This window comes from Micromys minutus (assembly GCF_963924665.1).
Source record: "Micromys minutus genome assembly, chromosome: 22".
In the NCBI taxonomy this organism is placed as follows: domain Eukaryota; kingdom Metazoa; phylum Chordata; class Mammalia; order Rodentia; family Muridae; genus Micromys; species Micromys minutus.
The window spans coordinates 24,920,600-24,943,900 of NC_137957.1; the positions used below are offsets into that span (position 1 = coordinate 24,920,600).

At 40.2% G+C, this 23,301-nt stretch overlaps 1 protein-coding gene across 12 annotated transcripts in view; it reads right to left on the bottom strand.

Moving 5' to 3' along the window:
* Positions 1-14,312: 14,312 nt before the first annotated feature.
* PPP1R12A (protein phosphatase 1 regulatory subunit 12A) overlaps positions 14,313-23,301 on the bottom strand; it is a gene marked incomplete at its 3' end in the record, with an annotated part of 99,433 nt that continues 90,444 nt past the window's right edge. For 6 of the 12 annotated variants that reach the window (XM_080935680.1, XM_080935675.1, XM_080935679.1 and 3 more), the window contains 3 exons: positions 21,915-21,962; positions 19,542-19,592; positions 17,971-18,105 (listed from right to left, as the gene is read on the bottom strand). In XM_080935680.1, coding sequence (XP_080791806.1) covers positions 17,971-18,105; positions 19,542-19,592; positions 21,915-21,962 — 234 coding nt within the window. Of the gene's footprint in view, positions 16,689-17,970; positions 18,106-19,541; positions 19,593-20,275; positions 20,307-21,914; positions 21,963-23,301 lie in introns of those variants that run through there. The other 6 variants (XM_080935673.1, XM_080935671.1, XM_080935674.1 and 3 more) reach the window with 3 other exon arrangements.

Here is a 23,301-nt window from a genome sequence, read left to right on the forward strand (position 1 = left end):
GGCATGGGCAAGGGATTTCTGAGGCTGCAAAAATGTACAGGGGTTTCTAAAATGTGTTCTTATTTCCAGCACTACGAGACTGGCATCAACAGGCTTTGACCACACTGATGTCCATGACTCCGCCCTCTCTCTCACGCTCCCCTTTCTGCTCAGTTAGCTCTCCTTTTACAGCAGTGTTCTTCCCTCGGGCTCAGCTCCTCCCACCCCCTTCTCTCCAGGCTCGGTGCGTGCTGTCATGGTTGTGTGTTCGTGGCTCCAACAAACTGTTAGATTCAGAAGGAAGTACTCAAACATACTTTCCCCCGTCATTTGGTTCCATGGTCCTTCCATCATGGTCCCTGGACCTCGGAAGGGGAGACACAGATGCCTTGTTTGGGACGATGACTAATCTCAGCACTTGGCTCTCTTAAGGATTCCTCTTTGGCCATTTGCTCACTGCGCAAAGAAGCTCGTGCTGCAAGAATTTGTTTCTTTTACATACTGTCTCGTTAGCAGACAACCTCTCTGGTCTACCGGGGAAGGTACCCTAAGAGACTCTTGCCTCTGCCCCCCTAAGTGCTAGGATTACAGGCTTGTTTCACTCTGTCCAGTTTTACGAAATGCCGTGGATGGGTCCCAAGGTCTTGAACATGTCAGGCAAGCGTGCCGCTAATTGAGCTGGACCTCTAGTCTCTTGATTTTTTTCTTGTCATATCGCCACAGCCAACATTACACGCATTCTTGTTAGTATTAGACCCCTTTGTCTAGCCTACGAGTTTAGCTACCATAAGTAGTGGCTTTGATTTGCTTACTCACATTAGGAGCAATGGCTACACATAGAACGCATCTTAGTTTGCCTTTCTATTGCTGTGAAGAGACACCATGACCAAGGCAACTCTTATAAAGGGAAACATTTAATTGGGACTGGCTTACAGTTAAAGGTTTAAGCCATTATCATCATGGCGGGAAGCATGGCAGCATGCAGGCAGACATAGTGCTTGAGAGGAGCTGAGCGTTCTCCATTTGGATTTGCAAGCAAACCAAGAGATACTTATTAAATAAACACATATCCAGCAACTACCGGGTTTTGCCAGCTTCTGGGAAATGCACCAGTGATCACCAGGACTGGCGCATGCTCACAACTCAGAATGGAGCAGGGAGATGACGGAGAAGCGCCACAGGCAAGATAAGAGAAGGGCTTTATTAGCGGTTGGGATGTGCAGACGGATACCCGAGAGGTGAGTCAGGTATGTAGAAAGGGAAAGAGTAACACAGAAACAAAGGTCAAAGGTAAATGACCGGAGCAGGGCGTTTCCCGGAGCGGGATCTCTAGATTCTGTCTTCTAGGTGCTCATAAACGAGGCAGCAACAGGCAAGGTGGGCATTTGAAGTTGTTAAAAATGTATGTAGCCCTGGGAAACAGATCGCTGGTTACACACGGAGACTGTCAGTCTCTTTAAAAGGAGAGGGAAGATAGGGAATGTGGGCTAACAGGGCCTGTGTGTCCTCAGGGAGCAGACAGGACGCAGTGGTGCATGGGAAAAGGCTGGCTGGGACTTGTCAGATGGAAGCCACCTAATGAGGTAGAATCTTAAAACAAGGGGAGAGGGAGTGGGAAGGTTTGGTAGCCAGTTTACAAAGAGGTCCTTGCAAACAAACCGGAAGAATTTAAGCTTTGTCTTGAAATGATTTGGAGACAAGAAAAAGGACTAGGAAAAGAACCTATTTAATGAGACCTGTATTACGTAAGCATCGTATACAAAGTATCGCACTTCCCGGCGATCCTGAAGGCTGTGTAAGGAGTGAACACTGTGGGTGATAAAAGAAACTCTGGACACACCCCGGCAGCAGTGTTAGCGCTCACCAAGGAAGACGCCCATCACAGACATTGTGAATGAACAGAGGCAGAAAGGCTTGCAAAGGGCATGAGGCTAGGAAACTGGGCAAGAACAGAGCTGAGGTTTCTTGTTTTGTTTTACTTTTCCACCCTCCAGGCTATGCTCAAAGCACGACCCAAAGACTTCAACAGCTTCTGAGCGTTCTGCAGCCTGAGTTTTCAAGGTTCTCAGATGGAGGGAGGTATTTGGATGTGGTATATGTACGCAGAAGCGTCTATGTACCAAACTTGCTCAGGGAGACCAAAAGTGAACTCTGGGTGCCCTCCTCCTTCCACGCCACTGATTTTATTGTTTGAGACTGGGTGCGTTTATTGAACTTGGAGCTCATGGGTTGTCTAGGCTGGCCAGCCAGATGGACCCATCTTCATCCCTTTGCTCATGGAGAGCGTTTGGCTTGTTTCTATGCCCAGCCTATATGTAGGTCCTGGGGACCCAAGCTCAGGTCCTAATTCCTGCAGAGCAAGCACTTTACCCCCCAAGCCTTCTTCTCCTTGGTGAGCCCTTTAACTCAATAAGCATTCATTTTGAACACACAAAAATTGCAGCATTTAGAATTACTCAAAACACAGTTCCTCTGAGTGTCCCCTTTGCTTTAAATAAGAAGCTTAGATAAACCAGTCACAACCTGTGTGAAAATAATAAAAATAATACTATAATAATGGTAAACCAGATAGAGAGCTTTGCTCACAGAGAGCAGTCAGTAAATGTGTTCCAGAAAGGAACACATTTGCTGGTTTACCGTAACAGAGTAGAGCAGACTCTGTTTTCTGATTATAATGCTCTTCCTATTGTTTCTAACTCTAATGTGCTTTCCTGACCGGTTATGGAAAAAGGGAGTACGGAGACTCACCACAGGCATTTAGGAATGTCTCAGGATCTCCAGTTCATCCCATCTAGGCCCCAGGCTACCACACTGAAAACACTGGAATGTGAAAGTCACCCATCTTGTGTGTTCCAGGAAAAAAAAATTTTTAGAGATACCTTAAAAAAAAATAAAACAAAAACCCTCCAAATCTCCACATTATGACTCACTTCCTCTCCCTTTTCTTGTCCCTTTCCGAGTTTCCTCTAAGTGTGGTGGCATTTGAATATTATATTCACTTCAATGTAATGTTAGTTTGGAAATAAAGTAAAATTATAAACAAAACATGCCCAGCCATCTAGGGTGTATGAGTTTTCTACAGAGGGAATTCAGCAGTCACTTGAGGCTAGTTGCCTTTGTAAAGGGCGGGGCTCGTTTCTTTCCAATTCCTCACACTTCCCCACCCTTCCTTAACCAGCAGCTGACCAGAAGATGACCCAGTTTTTTCACACGGATGCCTGTACCTATCCTACAATCTGGAACACCTACTACACCATGCTAATCCTGTCTGTCAAAATACTGTGTTAAAAACCGACAGTAAAACCACAAAGAAAAATAAAAGAAAAAAAATATTACCAACAAAGTGATTTCTATTCTCCCATGCTTTTTTCCCTCATTTTTAAATTAATAGAGAAAAGTGTATTTTTTCTAATGGCATATCATGCGATCATTGATTTTATATATATATATATATATATATATATATATATATATATATATATATATATATATATATATATTGTGTAATGCTTAAATCAGTGTCAAGAGACTTATCTTCCCGAACATTGGCCATGTCTTTGTAGTTGAAATGTTTTTTACAGCCATGTGAAGTCTCTAGGGCCCACTTGCTTGCTCTGCCATAAACAAGCACCATGCTTCCTGTAGAACTCCACCCTTGCTGCTTCGTGACCAAGCTCTCCCTCTGCTGTTCTCTCTTCCATTTCCCATCTCACCCTTAAAAAAGATGGGATTACATTATAAAAACAATACCAAGGTCTGGGTTCCTGTCATGGCCCCAGGGTTTTACGTCAGATGAAATGCCCTCAGGTATAGATTCTGGACAATGTAAGAAAACATAACCGAGCTAGGGGTGATGGCCCACACCTTTTTAATTCCAGCATTTGGGAGGCAGAGGCAGGAGGATCTCTGGGTTTGAGGCCTGCGTTGTCAACAAAGGGAGTTCCAGGAAAACCAGGGCTACACAGAGAATCCCTGTCTCAAAAAACTGAAGGGAGGGTGTGGGCGGGGGGAGGGAGACGTTTCTTTATATGCCCCATTGCTCTGAACTTCTGGGCTCCATCATTCCTTCTGTCTCTACTCCTCAGATAGCTACAATTATGGGAACAAAGATACCAGTACAGCTAGCTGTGAAAATGTTTAATGTGTCTTACATGGGAGAGAAATGGGTCTGGAGTCCTGCAGATTATCATCTGTAGCAACAATCAGTCTCACCCATTTATGCAAGGCAAACTGTAGGTCACCATACAAGACCATCACTCCTTCAAGCACTCTTTGGGGACACACTTAAAGAAAATGGATCTCTAGACTGTGGGCCATAGTTTGTGATTCTGTGTGAAAAATTTCAGCCTTCTTTATCGTCACATGCAGAGTGTGGAGTACATGAAAGTTCCAGTTGCTGCCAAGTTGCAGAGTTAGGCCAGGTTTTCCTTCTTCCCAGCTGCGGTACTTCACTGTGGTTTTAGATTATGTTCCATTTACAGTGAGGTTGAGCAGGAAGTTCTATGAACCTTTGTAATATTTATCAGCCACTGAATTTCCTTTGTTAAGATGTTCCAGCAAATTCTATTTATTTATTTAATATGTGTACACTGTCTTCAGACACACCAGCAGAGGGCATCAGATCCAATTACAGATGGTTGTGAGCCACCACGTGGTTGTTGGGAATTGAACTCAGAATCTATGGAAGAGCAGCCATCTCTCCAGCCTTCAGCAAACTCTTAATACATCATGACTAATCAGTTATAGCTTTGCAAAGATCTCCTCCTAGTGATCTCACTGGTTTATTTTTTTGGTTTAAAGCTGACAGGTTATCTCCACCAATAAGAGATAATTCAAGCCAATATAAACCATAAAGGCAGGCATACTGGGGGCAGCTCTCGGGTGACTTCACTGGTCTCAAAGAACGAGGCCAATGCAAATAGGAACACAGAGAAGGTGAGGAAGGGAAGAGGGAGGGAGGAAGAAAGAAAGGAAGTGTGGGGGAGGGCAGAGAATGGTGGTAGAGAAAGGACTGAAACATCCAGATTATAAAGTGAAGAGCTTCCAAATAAGACAAAGCCCAACCTCTGGCCTAAGCTGGAAGTCCAGCACAGAGGGCAGGGTTTGCCGGCCATGCCCTGTAACAGGTAGGGACCGAGGGATTATGAAGAACCAAGAGGCCAGGCCAGTATGTTAAATAGCACCTTGGCCTTTTCCCCCTCACCCCCCATCTGAGTCCCAATGAAACTCATAAGTAATGCAGGGTTCTCCTCTAGAGCTTCTCTCGTATCTTGACTTTAGAGAAACAAAAACTGTCTCCTACACTTTGCTGAAATACTGAGGTTTTATTTTCATATTTAACCACATAATTTGTCAGAGTTTATTTCTCCTTGTACAATAATGCTGATAAGAACCGATGATATTATTTCTCATAGGTCATCTCAAGCGCCCAGTCATTTTTTTCTCTATCAGCCTTTGGAGCTGTATCCATGCTTAGGTTCCTGGAAAAGCTTCAGTCCATTTAGAGCCCTCTATCATTTACCTGCTTTTCTATTTGGGGTGAATTCAAAACAGCTTTCAATAACCTTATTTTTAGATGTCTTGACTGTATGTTTGTATGTTTAGCACATGCATGCAGGGTCTACGGAGACCAGAAGAGGACACTGATCCCTCGGACTAGAGTTGAACAGATGGTGTTGAGCCTTCATGTAAGTGCTGGGAATTGAACCTGTGTCCTTGGAAGAACAACCCGTATTAACTGCTGAGCCACCACTCCTGCCTCTAAAGTGCTCTAAGTATTATGATTTTGCAACAGTTAGCATAAAGTTCTTAGGATAAGACTCCACTGTATTATTAAGTCTTCAAAACTGTTTTGAGTAACAGTTAAGAATAGTCTTGGCACCCTGCTCATGCATGTCCATTGTTTTTATATTATAACTTTGAGTTATAATATAGTCCCTGAATCTCATATGCACGTGTGCACATGTGTGTGTGTGTGTGTATAAAACTTTATTATTCTTTATGGGCTCCTTCTCTTCTTGCTACCTAACATTACCAAAGGGTGGCAACCTTATTCTCTATTGAGTCTTCTTCTGGATCTCACTCAATCTTGTTCTCAAAATCTCAAAAAACAAGTGTGCACGCACACACATACACACACACAGAAGCACAATCAGGTCCCAACTTAAATCTCCAGTTTGGATTTATGTTTTGAACTCAGTATAAGGGTTTTGATGTTTAATACATACAATAATATGTTTAAGAGTACCTGATTAAATTTGTGAAGTCTATCTTAAATATGGCGAGCACGCTTGAAGGGTTAGCTCTGAGTAATTAGGCTTTTGGATTATGCTCATACTAGCCACTCTTTGCCTGGTCCCTTTCCTGACTACAGCCTCCTCCTTTGGGGAGTAGGGTACTGTTTATCGCTTTATTTGTATTGTCGGCTACTACCAACCTTAGAACTTCTCTCTTGCTCAGAGTAGTGTAGTGACCAAGCTGTACCCAGTCCCAGGAGATAGCAAAACAACACAAAGCAAACCATATGCCCTGGGACTTAATGTGTGAGATACTGTGATAATACAAACTATTTCTTTATACTGGGGATTTTTGTCACTCAGTCAAAGGATTTTTTTTTTTTTTTTTTCATTAACTCTATGAAGTGAGGAAGGACAATTGTATTGAATGAGGTCACTGAACTGAGAGAAGGGGTGAAAGGCAGGGGTGACAGTCAGTAGAATGAATCTTGACTATGGACAGAATGAATTTGAGTGCTCCCTCCACCCCTGCCCCCGCAGCTTCACCTCTAACTAATGTGCTCATTTTACTATATAATCTATATAATTGCCTGCTCCATAAGGTTAGTCCCTTCTATGAAAACCCACTGGAGTTAAGTTGTTCTCTTGAGGGGATTAGCTGCACTTTGAGTTAATGAATGACCATGAACTTCTCCAACCTCATTCCAGAGGACAAGCTTTAGATCGCTATTGTTTTCCAGATAAGGGAACAGAATCAGCAAATACCACAGTCTACAGCTGGTGATAGTCCTTCACTCCTATTCACAGCCTTGGCAAAAAATATTTTCCCCTATTTCTTAGTTCCATGTCAAATGATATAGATTTGAAACCTAGGCCAGCAGGTCTTAAGTTTTAGTTTGCAACATAATCCTTTGGGAGAACTTGTTGAAGACTGTTAAACTGTCTTACTCTTTGGACCTGACAATGTGTATTCCTGACAAATTCCTACACAACACTGATACAGTTGTTCTCAGGATAGCTTTAGAGAATTAGTCAGGTTCATATGCTAATAGGAAGGACCTAGATATCTTACCTTCACCGAGGCAGTTACTACAATAACTGGAAATGAGAAAGGAAGATAGATACTCTCTGGTAGGGCAGTGACCCAAGGCAGCAGTTCCGAGAATGTCCTTGCTGGAGGCCAGGGATGCTGCGATAGAGTTCCTTGTTATCACATACATACCTTTGTCTGGAAGGCAAGACCGAAACTGGGAAGCACCTGGTTGGGCTAATGGGACTAATCAATTTACTTCCCTTCCCAATTTCTGCCATACGACCTTAAAATCCCTTAGAGAGCAATTCATCAGCACCCAATCCCTGAGGACCATGTCCTGCCATACAGGAGCAGTCTTCTCTTTCTTTTAAGGTCCCACCTATGAATCTATAAAACTAAAACCTCACTTTCTGCTGTCAGTGAATTTTATTCCTTAAATTTCTGAGGAGACAAAACTCTCAAAGCCACTGGTGAGAGTGCTTTTCCTGGCAGCTGAGTTTTCCAGAAACGTAACCCCATCCACAACTACCAGCTAAGCTCAGCAATCCTAGTGAATCCAGTCATAAACCATGGAGCGAAAAGAAAGAAATATTCTAGATGCAGAAGAGTATCTACAGTGTGCTGTTCCCAAGCATGATGCTTTTTATACAATACAGGAAGCCTGAATCTCACCAGAAAGGGAATTACAAATAATTTCTCAGTGCTAATTTGCATATGTCCTTGATTTTACGTTATTGCCCCCCCCCCCCACACTGGAAGTCTTATTTTTTTTTTTTTTTTTTTGTCTCTTAGAGAAAACCTTTTCTCAGAGTTCCAAGACTGGCTACCCTTTGTGTCATCAAATGTATGGGACTGCTGCCCAGCTGTCTATCCCAAAGGAAAAGACTTCCGGTTTTGTTTGCATGACAAACTTGATTGCATTTGTCTGTAGCAGTTTGTTGCTCTATCAGGGGTTATGGGTGTGACAGGATCGAACACATGATGTTTAAACTACTGCTAATGACTGTCAACAGTTGGTGTCTATATTACAAATCTCTTGGTGCTTAATACAGCACATCTGCATCTTAAGCTCTTGTAACTGATTTTACTTTGGAATGATCCATTTCCTTGCCTAAAAGACGAGTAACGTTAGCATCTAGTTCACTTTAAACTAGGGTCCCCGGAAGCAGTATCTGCACTACCCAAGAATTTGATGGAAATGCAAAATACACACACACACACACACACACACACACAATACAGGGCAGTGCTATCATCTTGGTTGGAACTGTGTCATACACACTTGGAAGCACACTGTAATATAGTCCAGCTTCTCACAGCAGGAATACATACATGATCTGACCATAACTGATACAAAAATGCCCACATGCAGCTAAGAAAACAGGTCAGTGAGTTAGTATGTATCATGCAAGCAGAACCTGAGTTTGGATCCTCAGTCCCAATGTAAAAAGCTGAATGTGCCCGTAACCCCAGCACTGTGGATACAGTGAGTTGAGACCGTCTCAAAGCAGTAAGAGGTAATAATAGAGGAAGACACTCACTTCATGTCCTGGCCTGGCCTCTGTATGTGCACACGCATGCACATATCCACAATGGCATGCATGCACCACACACACATAAATCCGAAAAAATAAAGCCCATGTAAATTAGATTTATAAATCAATGAGAACTGTTATGCTTTTTTCCTACCCATAATAATCAAGTTCTCCAGACATTAGTAGTCCTGGAGGCTGTGTCCAGGGCCTCACACATGGCACTGAATAATTCATCCTCCCTAGCTTTTAATTTCTAACTGGCTGTTAGGATCTCTGAATTAAGTACCTGCTAAGAGGCTTCCACTAGGTTTTCCTAGGTAATTATTTTACTCTTACCAACTGACAACTCATAACTCAACGATCTTATTAAAAACATCTTTACATTCACATATTAAGAATCATGATGGGCAGTGGTGGCATACACTTTTAATTCCAGCACTTGGAAGGTAGACACAGGTGGATCTCTGAGTTCAAGGCCGGCCTGGTCTAGTAAGCTCCAGTACAGCCAGAGCTACACAGGGAAACCATGTCTCCAAAAAAACCAAACCAAACCAAACCAAACCAAAGAATTGGGCATATAAGCCTTACCCCAAATTCACAAATCTGTAGGAAAATATACACAGTCAAGGCTTTCTGAGGAAACAGACTAGACTGCAGTGCAAGCACAGCGAAGCATGTATCAGTGTCCAGGTGGGAAGCTGCTACCTACTCTTACGCCTCTCCTCGAGCAGTGTTCATCTCTGAGATCACTGGTCTGACTTCAACCAGGGTTCATCTTAAGGCCTTAGCTTGCATTTTCTCTGCTGGAAATGCTTTTCTCCCCGAAAGTTTAATTTTAATTAAATTTCTTGCAGTTTTAATTTTAGTTATACTCTCAGCAAGGCTCTTGACTACTTTTCCCATCACTTACAAAACCTTACTGTGCTTTGTTCTTCCAAAGTTACCCAGACGTCTAAAATGCCACGTGCTTTGCAATCTTTGTTTCCCACTTAGTTTTGGATGTATCTTCCCCATACAGGTGAGTGCTTGGCTTGTTAAGTATTAACAAGAGACTATTAAATGGATGAAACAATATCTGCAAGACTCATTTAATTTTATTTGTGTTTTACAGTTTTGGTGACAGAATCCAAGGCATTGCACATGCTAGGCAGACATTCTACTAGTGAGCTATACTCCCGGCCAGCAGTTTTAACTGAATAGCTTAAACTAAACAGCATCATATACATTTAACAGAAGTTTTCAAACTCTAGATGGCATTGCAGAGGGTGTAGCTCACGGACAGGGCATTTAATGTATGTAAAGTCCTCGAATGGCTCCAGAACTGGAAAACACACACACACACACACACACACACACACACACACACACACACACACACACACACACACACACAACCAACATATAGTTTTTCTTCCACAAAACTTACATATCTGAATAATTTAGCTTCACTACTTAAAACATTTTGTCCTCACCATGTGTATTTGTGCTTCTGGTTTTTCTTCCACAGTGGGGTCAGGGATCAAACTAAGCCACTTCCTTCTTAAAAAAAGCCGATCAATGCCAGGCACTGTGCCAAATATCGACATTTCAGTTCATAGACATGTGTAGTGTATGGCACATAGAAAAATACTGTAGTTTTCTCCCACCCTTTCCTGCTCTTGGCCTCAGTAAAGCCATGACTAGGTACCCGTGGTGCAATACAGCAGACAGTTCAGGGGAAGGAGCTGGGCAGGACTCAAGCTTCAGACATGGAGAGATCACAGGTTAAAAACAAACTAGGCAAGATGTTAATATGGAATAGGCTGACTTGAAGGCTAAAAACCAATCAAGGTGACCCCATTATAGTTTAAGCAGCATGTTTTGATAAGCCTAAAATTCCACCTATATTAATTAAAAATAGAACACAGCAAATAGCAATGAACTTCTTGTCTTTTGAGACAGGGTCTCACTGTGTAGTCCTCCCTATATAGACCTGGAACTCACTATATAGACAAGGTTGGCCTCAAACTCAAGAGAACCGCCAGTCAGTGCCACCTGAGTGTTGGGATTGAAGGTGGGATTACAAGTTTATGATGACTTGTAAGTATTAATACAACACTATAGCCCATTCCAACTGCCATGCCAATTTACATGTGACAGTTATAAAAGTCCTGCTACTATTCCTTTCTCTGATGAGAGCAAGCAGCTGAGGCTCATAAGAAATTCCCAGGTAAGGTGAGTGTCCTTGGAATCTTGGGACAGATGTGGTTGCAGGATTCCAGGGACTCTCTCCACATATCTGCAATGGTGCTCAAGAAAGCTCCCTGAAACCCATCGCTCGCATCTTTCTCACTAGTCTCAAAACAAAACAATTACATGTTCATGGCGAAGTATCTCAAGATCCTCTTCCAATGTATTCTAGCCAGAAAGAGTTGTTCCAACCCCCCTAATACTACAAGATATTTAACACTGACATTTCTCAAGGGGAGCTAGGATCTGTACTTAGAGCTGACAATCTTTGAAATTCCATTATGTCAAAGGTTTGCAATTTTTTAAGCCTTGTGTTTTACAGCTTTTTCAGTTCTGTTCAAATATAACCTGCTTAAACTGCTTTATTTTTAGAAATTATAAACGCACACAGGGCCAAAGTTGTAAAAACTTTTAAGGGCACGTGTGTTCATGCATGTGCAATGCCTATATATGGCCAGAGGACCACCTCAGGTGTCACCCTCAAAAATGTCAAACACCTGTGACACAGAGTCTCTGTCCTGAAGCTAACCATTTATGCTAGAGAGGCTGGGCAGTGAGCCCAGGGCTCTCCCTGTCTTCACCTCCCCAAGTCTGATAACAAGGAAGTGGTACCGTATTCGGCCTTTTTATATGGCTTCGCAAGATGGAACTAGGTGTTCATGCCTGAGAAACAAGCACTGTACACTCTCAACTAATTTGGGTTATGAAGTTATCACAGTAGTTCTTTTCATTGTTGAACAGGGTAGTAACACTTAAATTTAGGCTAATACAAATTCCTTCAGGCACAATATAACTGCACCAGGCTAGGTACAATGTGATCACATTGTACACACAGCAACGATCTGATCACATCCCAAGAACTATGACAAACTAGGCCAAAGGTAGTGATGCCATCCAACAGAGCCTTGGGGAGGCTGGTTTTGAGTCCTTTGGGGTGGGGGTGGGTGTACCCAATGAGCTTATAGAAATTTAGTTTTTTTTTTTTTTATATATTTGGCACTCTACATACAAGGTCACTGACAGAAAAATATACCACAGCTATTAAAACTGCCTATCTTACCATGGAATAAAGTTAGCTTCAATTGACATCTGAAAAAAAAATTCTATGAAGACTATGAAAACAATCTTTTGTTTTCCTACACAGGAATATGAAATCTTTTACAAGCATTATTTATTTTTGGCCATGGTCAGAATCTGTACCAAGGAATCAACTAGCTGTTTGAGTACTAGAGCACAGTAACTAACAAACCCACCACCCCAAAGGCTGCAGGTCACTACATTACAAACCCACCACCCCAAAGGCCACAGGTCACTACATTACAAACCCACCACTCCAAAGGCTACAGGTCACCACATTACAAACCCACCACCCCAAAGGCTGCAGGTCACTACATTACAAACCCACTACCCCAAAGGCTACAGGTCACTACATTACAAACCCACCACCCCAAAGGCCACAGGTCACTACATTACAAACCCACCACCCCAAAGGCTGCAGGTCACTACATTACAAACCCACCACCCCAAAGGCTACAGGTCACCACATTACAAACCCACCACCCTAAAGGCTACAGATCACTACATTACAAAAATAAAACTTTGCCCTTCCAGACTTTAGGGTCACTCTCTGCCAAGCAGTTTTAGCACTTTGTAATCTGGTTATTTTCTAGGCACAAAGCAGCAATGTAACATTTGTTATTTGCTCAAGAAAAGGCACTATCATTTACATGAAAATTCGGTGGAAATGCTTTCCTAAAACAATAGAATTAGTATGGAGATACTGAAGAAAATAATACTTCATCCCAAACCTAGTACTTCTGCAGGATCACGTTCCTGTATGCTATCACCCTGCACATCTGTATCCAGAAGACACACAGAGCAGCAAACAGCACCTCAGAGAAGACTATCAGCTTATCTTTCTTCCTTATAATAAAAGTTTCCAATGGGAGGACAGGACTGGTGGACAGTTAATATCTGCTCAAAACGTTTGCTTTGTGTTCTACACATAAGGTCAGAGAAAATCCACAAAGCTATGTGGCCTTTATGGAAGATAATCCTTCATGGCCAAACACTAGGCGGAGCCAGGGAAACTCCACAGATGGGGAGGAAGGACTGTAGGAGCCACATTGCAAGTGAACACAGCTCACAGAATCAAAACTACATGGGGCTCATAAGTACTCCGACTGAAAGGAAAATCACAGATCCTATATGGATCTGAGCTAGGGCCTCTGTGAATGTTATGGTTGCGTGGTGTGGCGTTCTTGTGGGATTTCCAACAGTGGGAGCGTGTGTATGTGTGTGTTTGATCCTTTGCCTGCTCCTGGGACCCATTTCCTCTTACTGGGTTGATGCATCCATCCTTGATATAAGGGTACATACCTAGTCTTATGAGAAAAGAATAAAAGTTAAAACGAAAGTAAAGAAGGTCCAGTTTAGAGAGAAGAATCTGGCTCTCTGCGCATTTTCTCTGGTAGCAGCTTCAGTGCATGCTGGTATTGGAATTCATGGCAGTCTCAGTAAGCCAGAAGACTAAATGGCAATACAATGCTTTTTCTCTTGCTTATTTGAGACAGGATCTCATGTCATGTAGTCTGGCTTCAAGCCTGCTGTGTAGTTAAGAGAATCCTTGAACACCTGATATTCAGCCTTTATTGTTCGGCTGCTCAGACTATAGGTACACGCCTCCAGGCCCAGCAGTGGAAATCAAGTTTTAGGTAAAACAATCAAGAAGCCTAAACATGAGCAAGCCCCACCTCAGTCTTCATGGGCATCTTCTCTCGGATGCTTCTGCAGAGTGTCTCTTCCCCTTGGCTTTCAAGATAGTTGGATATGAACTGGTTTTCTTCGTTTTAAAAACAAGAGCAATACAGACAATGTTGTGAATAAAAATGTACAAAGTACTGGAAATCTAGAGAAAAGAGTTTGGTTTACTTTAGGACCCCTACCTAAAGGCCCACATGGGAAGTTAAAGGTGCAATGTAGGCACTTGGAGCTGAGCTGGAAAACAGAACCCTGGACAAACCTAAGACGGAAAATAATCTAATAGTAACGAAAAAAAGTTCAAAGTTCAGCAGAACAGTATCTTTGTGCATATTAACCCTGTGTTTATAGCTAAGGAAAAAAACCAGAAGTTTAGTTTTTAAACACTGCAAATGTTTTTGGAAATGGAGTCTCATGCTACAAAGCAACTGTCGTGAATCTCAGTTACCATTATTTTTATCCACTTGGCATAAAAAACTAGTTCTCAGATTCCGCATACAGATAGCTTTATGTAAAATACATAAACATTTGTCCAAATTGGTACACATATTGCATAAATACGGCAGTTAAGTTCGCATTTACAGAGAAGCATGTACATTGCTGTGCAAATTATCACAATATTACAATTCCAAAAAATTATTCAAACTGGTATCCAAGTAAAGCATTTAGTGAAAAAATACCCATGCAGAATTTAAATATCTCAGAACAAAATTTAAACTTTTCATTAAAAGTTCACACATTTAAAATAGTTTTATTCATTTTATTTGTATATGTCAAAATACATTTTTTTAAATTTCCAAAATAGTGGGTTTTGCAACTAGTTTCATGCAGAAACAAGGTCTGCTCAGTACTACCAATAAAGTCAATATAGCACAGTAGCTGTTCAATTTTAGATACAAAGAATAAATAACCTAAATACAAAACACTAAAATATTAGAAACATGTATTTAATCATTCTTCACAGGCATCCAAACTTCACAAATATAAACCACAGCATGCCTAACTGTTGTGCACCCAGAGCACGTTGCAGTCACTCAAACGGATCAATTATCTGTGTATTTTACCTCCCCAATTAGACCGTGAAATACTTTGTATTCAGACCCACCATTCATACAGTCCAAATATAACCAGAATAAAACCCTCACACCTATCCTTGTACCTTTAAAATCAAGAATCCTGAGCTTGGTAGTAAGAGTATAACCTTATATCTTCATAAAACCAATCAAGAGAGAGGACTTAAATTCCACTTACCAAAACACCCTTTCCCACCCCAAAGTAATCTAAAATAGGCAGTAGAACACATGACCTTTTAAAATGAAGGGGTACAAATTCACATTTAATATAGTATACAATACACTCAATAATACAATCAGCTACTATAAGCTTTACAATGTACAATTTATTCAAATGGCTAAACTGTTCAGTGGTTAAGGAGACAGTTATGTGCCAGGAAGATGTAATTTTTTTTTTGCATGGTTTGATGAAAATATAAAAGTTATTTGTTCAAATAAAAGCCACTTTCATTATGGACTTCATTCTGCGTAGTTTTTTCCTTAAAAAAAGGCCACTGAAATGTATAAAAATGGTCTGAACAGGACGGTGGTATCAAAGCTGATGCCTTTTCACGTGGCAATAACAGTGCACCTAACATTACTCACAGATTAAGTCTGCAAAGGATCTCACACCACTACTTTGGCTAGCACAACAGTTTTAGACGGCACTCGGATAAATATAGGCATGTGAAATGTGAAGCAATTATCTTATGCAAGTTTATAATTAGGTTTGAATACTACCAAATGAGAACAAAAGTAAAAGCACTTTACAGTAGAAAACTTGTAAAGATAGGGCTCCATAACCGTGTAGCTTTGCAGATCCTTCTGCTAGCAAGTTTTGTTCTAAACACCGTTATGGAGTAGCCTACTGTGCAGTAGCAGACATTAATTCAGGAAAGTCAAGCATGCCATGTGGTGGTCTAAAAATCAAAACCAGACACTTATTCATATATACAGCATCACTCAGTACCTGCTAAAATCAATGTGAAAATACAGAATCTAGCATCTTATACTACAATAAAAAAAAAGTGACAAATGAGGGCAGAAGATGGGACTCACACAAGAACAGATCTGATGGACGTTAAAGTACTCATGGAGGAGATAAACTCGTACTGCACACACAGTGACAGCAAGTGCTCCAGGTGGGGGACAACGGGCCAGCCTAACGTGACAAGACGCCCTGAAGAGCAAGTGTTCTGTAAGGAGAAGGCTGTGAACAGAGACTGACACACAGAGAGTTAGAAGAAAGAAAGTACAAACCAAACTCAGATGGGAAAGCAAACAATTTAAATATTGAGAAACTAGAAACCGTGGCACATCAAAAAAAAGAAAAAAAAAAGGAAGAAGAAAAAAACCCAACAACAACAACAACAACAACAACAACAACAACAAAACCTGTTGACTAACTGTCTTCTGTGAGAGCTGGGAGTTTTTGTTGACACAAAAGTATTTATGTACAACTAAGGCTTACTGGTTAAATATCTGAGGCATGTCTGGCCTTGAACACTTTCTTTATTTGCTGGAGCTGTAAACAAGTTTTCTCAGTCATTGAAAAAAAATCTTCTCAGCAGCTGCTTTAACATGAAACAATGGTCTTGAAAACCAAGGGGGTGGGGGCAGAAAATTCAACGAAACAGAACTCCTAGGTAAGAGGGCGTTTGGCAGGAAATCGGAAAATGACAGTCTCCAAGGGTTCTCTCCGGTGTCCAGTGACTGCCAATGTGGTCCACTGGGGAGTGTGTGCAAGTCCTGCTGCTCTGCTTGTTTGCTTTCTGTCCTACTTGGAAAGTTTGCTTATAACTCTGATCAAGGCCCCGTTTTCATCTTTTAGCCTCTGGTTGTCTGCTTTTAAGTCTGGTAACATCTATGAGGAGAAAAACAATACAAGGAAAAAGTTCCATTTCAGTACAAAAGGCAAAGCACCCTTCTTCACAAATGTTACAAACTCACCACAAAACAAATGATCAAGCTTTGTCAGTTATATGTGTTTCTAATGTCTAAAACATATACCATGAAGGAAAGAACACTGCTTATAAGCCAATTAGTGTAATAAATGATGGGATGGAAGTTTATCTCTCAAAATTATCCACTTGAATCCACGAGACTACTTGGTTTTATGACTTACACGCACATAGTGTTAGAGCAGCCATGAGATGAAGCCTGTTGTTAGGACAACCATAAAGTGAGTTTCGTCCACAGCTCCTGCCAACACCTAAGCCAGTAACACTACCACTGAACAAAAAACCAGCTTAACTAGAAAAAACCTGAGGACTCATTCTTAGTTATTAATAGAATTTCTCATCCATGTCTGATGGCCTAATAGATCCAAGAGAGGCACACATTAAATGGGAATAATCAATGTATATAGAGTAGTATATATTTAAAAAAAAAACAATTCAATATTCTCTTGCTGCACAGACAAACTAAAGGCGAGGGTGGGGATGTTAGAAATTAACTTTCTACTAAGGGTAATGGAAACTATGCATTTTGGCATGTTGACAGAAAATGAAAGTTTTTATTTTGGACATTAAATTGTATTTTCCAAAAATATTTAATTCTCCTTTTTGAATGTCCTGTGACACTGATACATTAAAAGAACAAAAATGAAACTTGTAACACTACCCATCTAAGTCATGCCTAGGAGAAGAGGGACCGTTTTAGTGAGCCAGTTCTTCCTGAGCTCAGTGTTCAGGGATAATTCAGAGCCAGGAGGCTGCCAACCAACAGTGAAGAGAGGGTCACACTGAGGGCTGAGCACAAACGACACTACTTTCAAAGGCAGACAGGGCTAGCTCAATCTCCAGCCTAACTTGGATGTTACTTGGTTTGTACTTCATAAACGATGACAAATCCTAGGTATATCTAAATTATGTTTGAAGCTAAAGAAATATGAATGGACTTTACAAAGGACAAAGAAGTCTTTTAATTCCTAAATCATTCCCCAATTTTACTGTGGTTTATCAGTTTTGATATACAATTAGTGATAATTTTAATGTTCTGAGAAGCCATGCATAATTAAACAGTTATATATGTGATAGTTCTGGACACATGGTATTAATTTGTAGTTGTGAGCTTTTACAAAAACACGCTTACTAACATAAAAACACCCGCCTGGCTCTACCAAGAAGAAATGATGAAACTATAAATTACAGGTTCACAGACTGCAGTTGCCTATAGAACCCTGAGCGCTTGGCTACCACTCTGGTCAAGGCCCTATTCTCAGCCAGCAGCCTCTCATTTAGCTCTTTCAGAGCTTCAATTTGGTTTATTTGGTGCAGGTTCTGCAGGAATCAGAACATAAAGAAATAAGAATAAAAAAAAATAAGAAAATACTCAAATGTACAATAAGAACATAAACAGGAAATAAACTAAAAAAAAAAAAAAGAAAAGAAAATTTAAAGGAATACTCCAACACATTTAGAACAGTAAACAATTTATCGCTAAAATTCCATGTCAAGCTAGGCAATACATCACAAGAGATTTGTTTCTACTTTTCAAAGCTAATTAAAAATAATGGTCTAATTACAAACTAATTCAGTGAAATGTTTAAAACTTGAAATTTTAATTTCATAAGCATAATTCTGAGGTGCTAATAAGGGTATCATTTTTTATACTATCAATTATGTGACAAGACACATCACACACACACGCACACACTATATAAGACAAAGTGCTAACAGTTAACCAATTAACTACACCATGCTGTTCCTCTGCTCTGTTCCACATGCACAAGAAGACCCAGGTGACGGAGACTGATACTTCTGCCTGTCGCTCTCACTGAAGACCAAATGGAGAGTCTCTAGGGATGGCTCCTTCTCTGTAACTGATTTATATTCCCAGCCTCAGTATCTAAAGAAGATTTTTATCTTTTCTTGTCCTCTATAGCAATACTGAACTACGGATGGAAATGTGTAGAACTAATAAACCTATATACATCCTATAACTATATACATATAATAGAACTATATACATCCTATAACTACTTATTTTTTTTTATACAGGGATATTGGAAGCACCACAGAAATGGATTAGTACTTCCAAACCCATGGTCACCAGATGAAGTGACTCCCACTAAGGAAGCAGACACAGGAGGATCTCTGAGTTCAAGGCCAGCTTGGTCTATATAGTGAGTTCCAGGACAGCCAGAGCTACACAGTGAGTCACTGTCTTTAAAAACCAAATGAAACGAAAACAAACCCACTGTCAAAACACAGATGGTGCTGGTCAATTTCAGGAGGTGAGAAGACAGAACAGACAGGAATGTTCAGAAGGGAGCTTGTAGGGAAAAGAGCAGGGGAGGCCACACAGGGAGTGATGTAATAGAAGGTGGGGGATGATAGTAACCAGAATGAATTGCCTACAGGTATAAAACTCTCAAAAAATAATAGAAATTGTAATTAAGAAGATGGTCTTGGGCTGGCAAGATGGCTCAGAGGAAAAGGGTTTGCCTCCAAGCCCGATGGCCTGAGTTCAGTTCCCAGGATGCACACGAAGGGAGAGAACCGACTCCTTTCTCTGACCGCAACATTCACACATTGCATGTGCACCCACACAAATATAAACATAACAACGTAATAAAAAACACTGTACGTTTGAATTCCTCTTCTAGATTACTAAGAGCTAACTAAATGAAGAAAGAGAAACGTGAGCAGAGAGCTAACAAGCGGCTGTGGGGAGACAGACAGGACGGCAGTGCTCTACAGTACAGCTTACTTACTTTGAGCTCTTCTTCCATTTCAGATATTCTTCTTTCTAGAGCTCTTCGCTCCTAGATCAACAGAGGAGAACAGTAAGTGCTCAGGTATGTCCACACTCTGTACTGTGACATGGTGACACTTGAGCATTACAGATAAAATCAAGAGCAGTGAACAGAAGATGTGATGCCGGTGCTGTGTGGGAGCTTCCAGAACTGGGAAATAAGGTAAAGGTCTTTGAATTACTTCCCATAGGCGCTTTCTTTAATGTTCTGTCTTTCTGGTAGGATGTTACGCAACAAATTCAAACGACTGTTTTTCCAGTTCAGATAAACTCAGGGACAGAGTCAGCCAATGTCACAGTTGAGGACTATGTAGAAAACACGCACACACAAAGAAGCACGTGTGCTGCGGTGTCAGGAGCAGAGGGGCGAGAAGCAAACATGCCTAGACTACTGTGCTTCCCAATTACAAAGGACCCCAGAGAACCTCATTCCCTCCACTCACAGTGTGTACTGTGAGTCAGTTATTGGTTCACTACAGCTGTACAGACTTAGTCATGGAGGTTGATACTGTGTAGCATTAATGCAGTGAATAGAGGAGCAACTACAGCATTTATTTTAAATCAGGCAAAGCCAACAAACAATGTATCATCGCAGTGTCCAGTTTTATTCTCCCTTATATGATAGCATCTCTAAAGTGTTAAGCGAGGCAAGCAGCAGTCATTGATGAACTTGTAAAACTGGTTAGGTCATACCGCCCAGAAGATACTGACTCTTGCCGGTCACCTTTCAGATACAAACCATTTACATTTAGTTTAACAACACAAACTATTTCAATGACATTCTTTCCCAGATTAACAGTTAATGTTAATATTTAGTGATGTAGTACAATTATTATAAATGTCAATGTGTTTAGGGCATGTGCTTTTAAAAGAGGGATAGAGGCCCACTTATATCAACATGCTTAAAATTATTATAGACATAAATGTTATTTATAAAAGACCTTCCTTCTAGCTATGAACACAACCATGACAAATTCACATAAACCACTGTACTTCGCAACATATCAGCAAATATAGCTTTATATGATCCTTACAACTTTGTAGAGCCCGCCCCCTTTCTTCTGGACTGATAGGCAATACTTCTACAAACCTCAAATTTTACTAGGTGTATTTAAGATTTTAAATCAATTATAGGGGCAATACTGGAACACTCTTTCCAACTGCCTAATCCTAGTAGCTCAAAGAAACTGTTAATAGTTAAACTGAAAACCATACATGTAAACTGCTTAGTATAATGTCTGCCTTACATATGGATAACACTGAATGTTAGCACCTCTTAACATTAATCTGTATATTAATTAAATTGTAATCACTAAAGCCTATTAAACAGGAGTACATTAGCTACTTGTAATTTATCTGCACTTGATAAGCAGAAACAAGGTCAGGTGAGAACAGGATATAAGTGTGTGTGCACCATGATAGGCACTGAATGAGAAATTACCCATACTTGATAATATCACTGATGATTTTACTTTCTTCTTGTTCTTAAAGTTATGTAATAATCACCGACTTTGAAATGTTCTTCAAAGTGTTGTTGTGAAACAAATATAAATTTTATTCTATTTCACTATGTTTTCCATATCAGCTATTTATACAGGTAGAACTGATCTTTGTCGCCCTATATGTTTTAGGGACAAAATTCAGTGTTATATATATTAGTAGATATATAGCAATATGAATAATATGCAATAACATTAAATTTAATAAAATACGTAATTCTGAACTTTTAGCAACTACTAGTTACACCATTCTTTAAAAAAGATGTCTAAATACTATGCTTTAAAATTTGCTGAAATTGTAATAAAAGAGGAACTATTATACAGAACAATTCAATAAACACCACAGATATTGACTGTAGAATATTTTATTTTATTCTGTACCATTTTATTGTTTTTCATGAAAAGTCAAATTGGTAATTAAAAAACATGTTGGGGAAGAAAAATGCTTCCACATCAACTGCTTCTCATACATATTCTTGGGCTGCAAGAAGCATCATAGTAATCACAATATGCATTCTTTTTTTCTATACCCTGTAAGTCTAGCTGCTGCTTGGATGTGCTGCACTGTAAGGATTCATTTCATTTCAACATCTGGATCACTGTTACAGTCTCAAGTTTTCAGACTTTTCCTATGACTCTGGAGCAATGACTAGAGAGAAATACAAGTAAAATACCTCAGCCAACAAAAATATTGTAAAAAACAAAAATGATGTAAGGGTTTCCTATATCAACATTTCTTCTGGTTTGCAATTCCCAACTACTATCTAGAGAAACAAAACCAAATTTAATGTCACCTTTCCAAAAATTACTGATTCAGTAAGAGGGACACTTACCCTTTTTTCCATCTCCAATTGTGACCTATCAGCATATCGTTCTTGTCTCTGCAATAAAGAAAAAAAAATATACATGCAGTAACCTAGAGGATGCTATAAAAAATAAGTTTTCAAAAAAAAGTAAGTTTTCAGGTGGCATTAATACAGATTCAAATGGTATAATAGGCAAATTAAGTGAAGAAATAAAAACTAAAAAGGGTATGTGCTGAGATAATAAAAGTGATGTGTAAGAATGGGCAGCCCTCAGAGCTGTCATTTTACAGAGTGAAATGGAGCACCTCCAAGGGCACGAAGGACACTGCAGCCTTCCCTGAGATGCTTACTTCCTTCTTAATCCATCAGATTCCAGCACCCTTGAATAAAGGAGGCTTATTAGCAGGTGGAATGGCTTTGTAGGAAGCAGCTGGACGACAGACAGTACTCAGCAGGTCACTCAGAGATTTGCTTCTCTGACTACAGAGTCAGAAATCTGTATGTATCTATGGTTGCAAAACAATATCTTCTTTTCTTTCAGACCCAGACTTCAGCACACTCCCTACTACTGAGCTACAGCCTCCACTCCAAGGCATTCTTCTATAAGCTATAAGCTAGTGACCGATGCTAAGCACAAGACCACATCCAACTCGTTACTGTACCAAGCAGATCCAGATGGGATAATAACTGACTATTATCAATTTTCCTCCTACAGAGTCTGAATAAGAAATAGAATTAATCGGACTTAACCTAACCAAAAAAAAAAAAAAATTAGGTGACAAAGAAAAGGAGGAACACCTACATATTAGCAAATTCAGCAGTGAACAAACAGCTTAGTTGATTCACCATGTGACAGAACAGCATCACTCCAGGTAAATGGGAAGCGGTAATTTTTCTGAGAAAACATGACTGAAACCCTAGAACTAAAACAACATTCTGTGTATTTGCTATGCTCGAAGCCTGGCCTTAAACAGCCTGAGGGGCATTCCGAGTCATTTCAACACCATACTATGAAGTGTGCTACTGCCTTCTGTCTTCCTAGTCTGCTTATCTTCACAAAAAACCTCTCAAAAGACTGCATCTTTTAAATGACTTTGGAATTTAACACAGCCTCTGTTGTTCGTAGACAATTGCTTTATAAACAGCAGTAGTTCGAAATCAGAGGGGAAAGACCAAGAGTTCAATACAGAAAACTAACTTTAAGAAATAAAAGGCAGGTATGAAAACTGGCTAAAAAAGCATGCAGTATATTTCATAGAGATGAACAGTCAATTTTAGATGAATTCTTTCATGTCTGGATCTCATAATTGCTTAACAAGCTTGTAAGAATTAAAGCGCCCTTAGAGTCTTTAACATATAGAGTTCTGCAAAAGTCTTCAAGTTATAAAACATGTAGCCCCTTTCATTCTTTCAT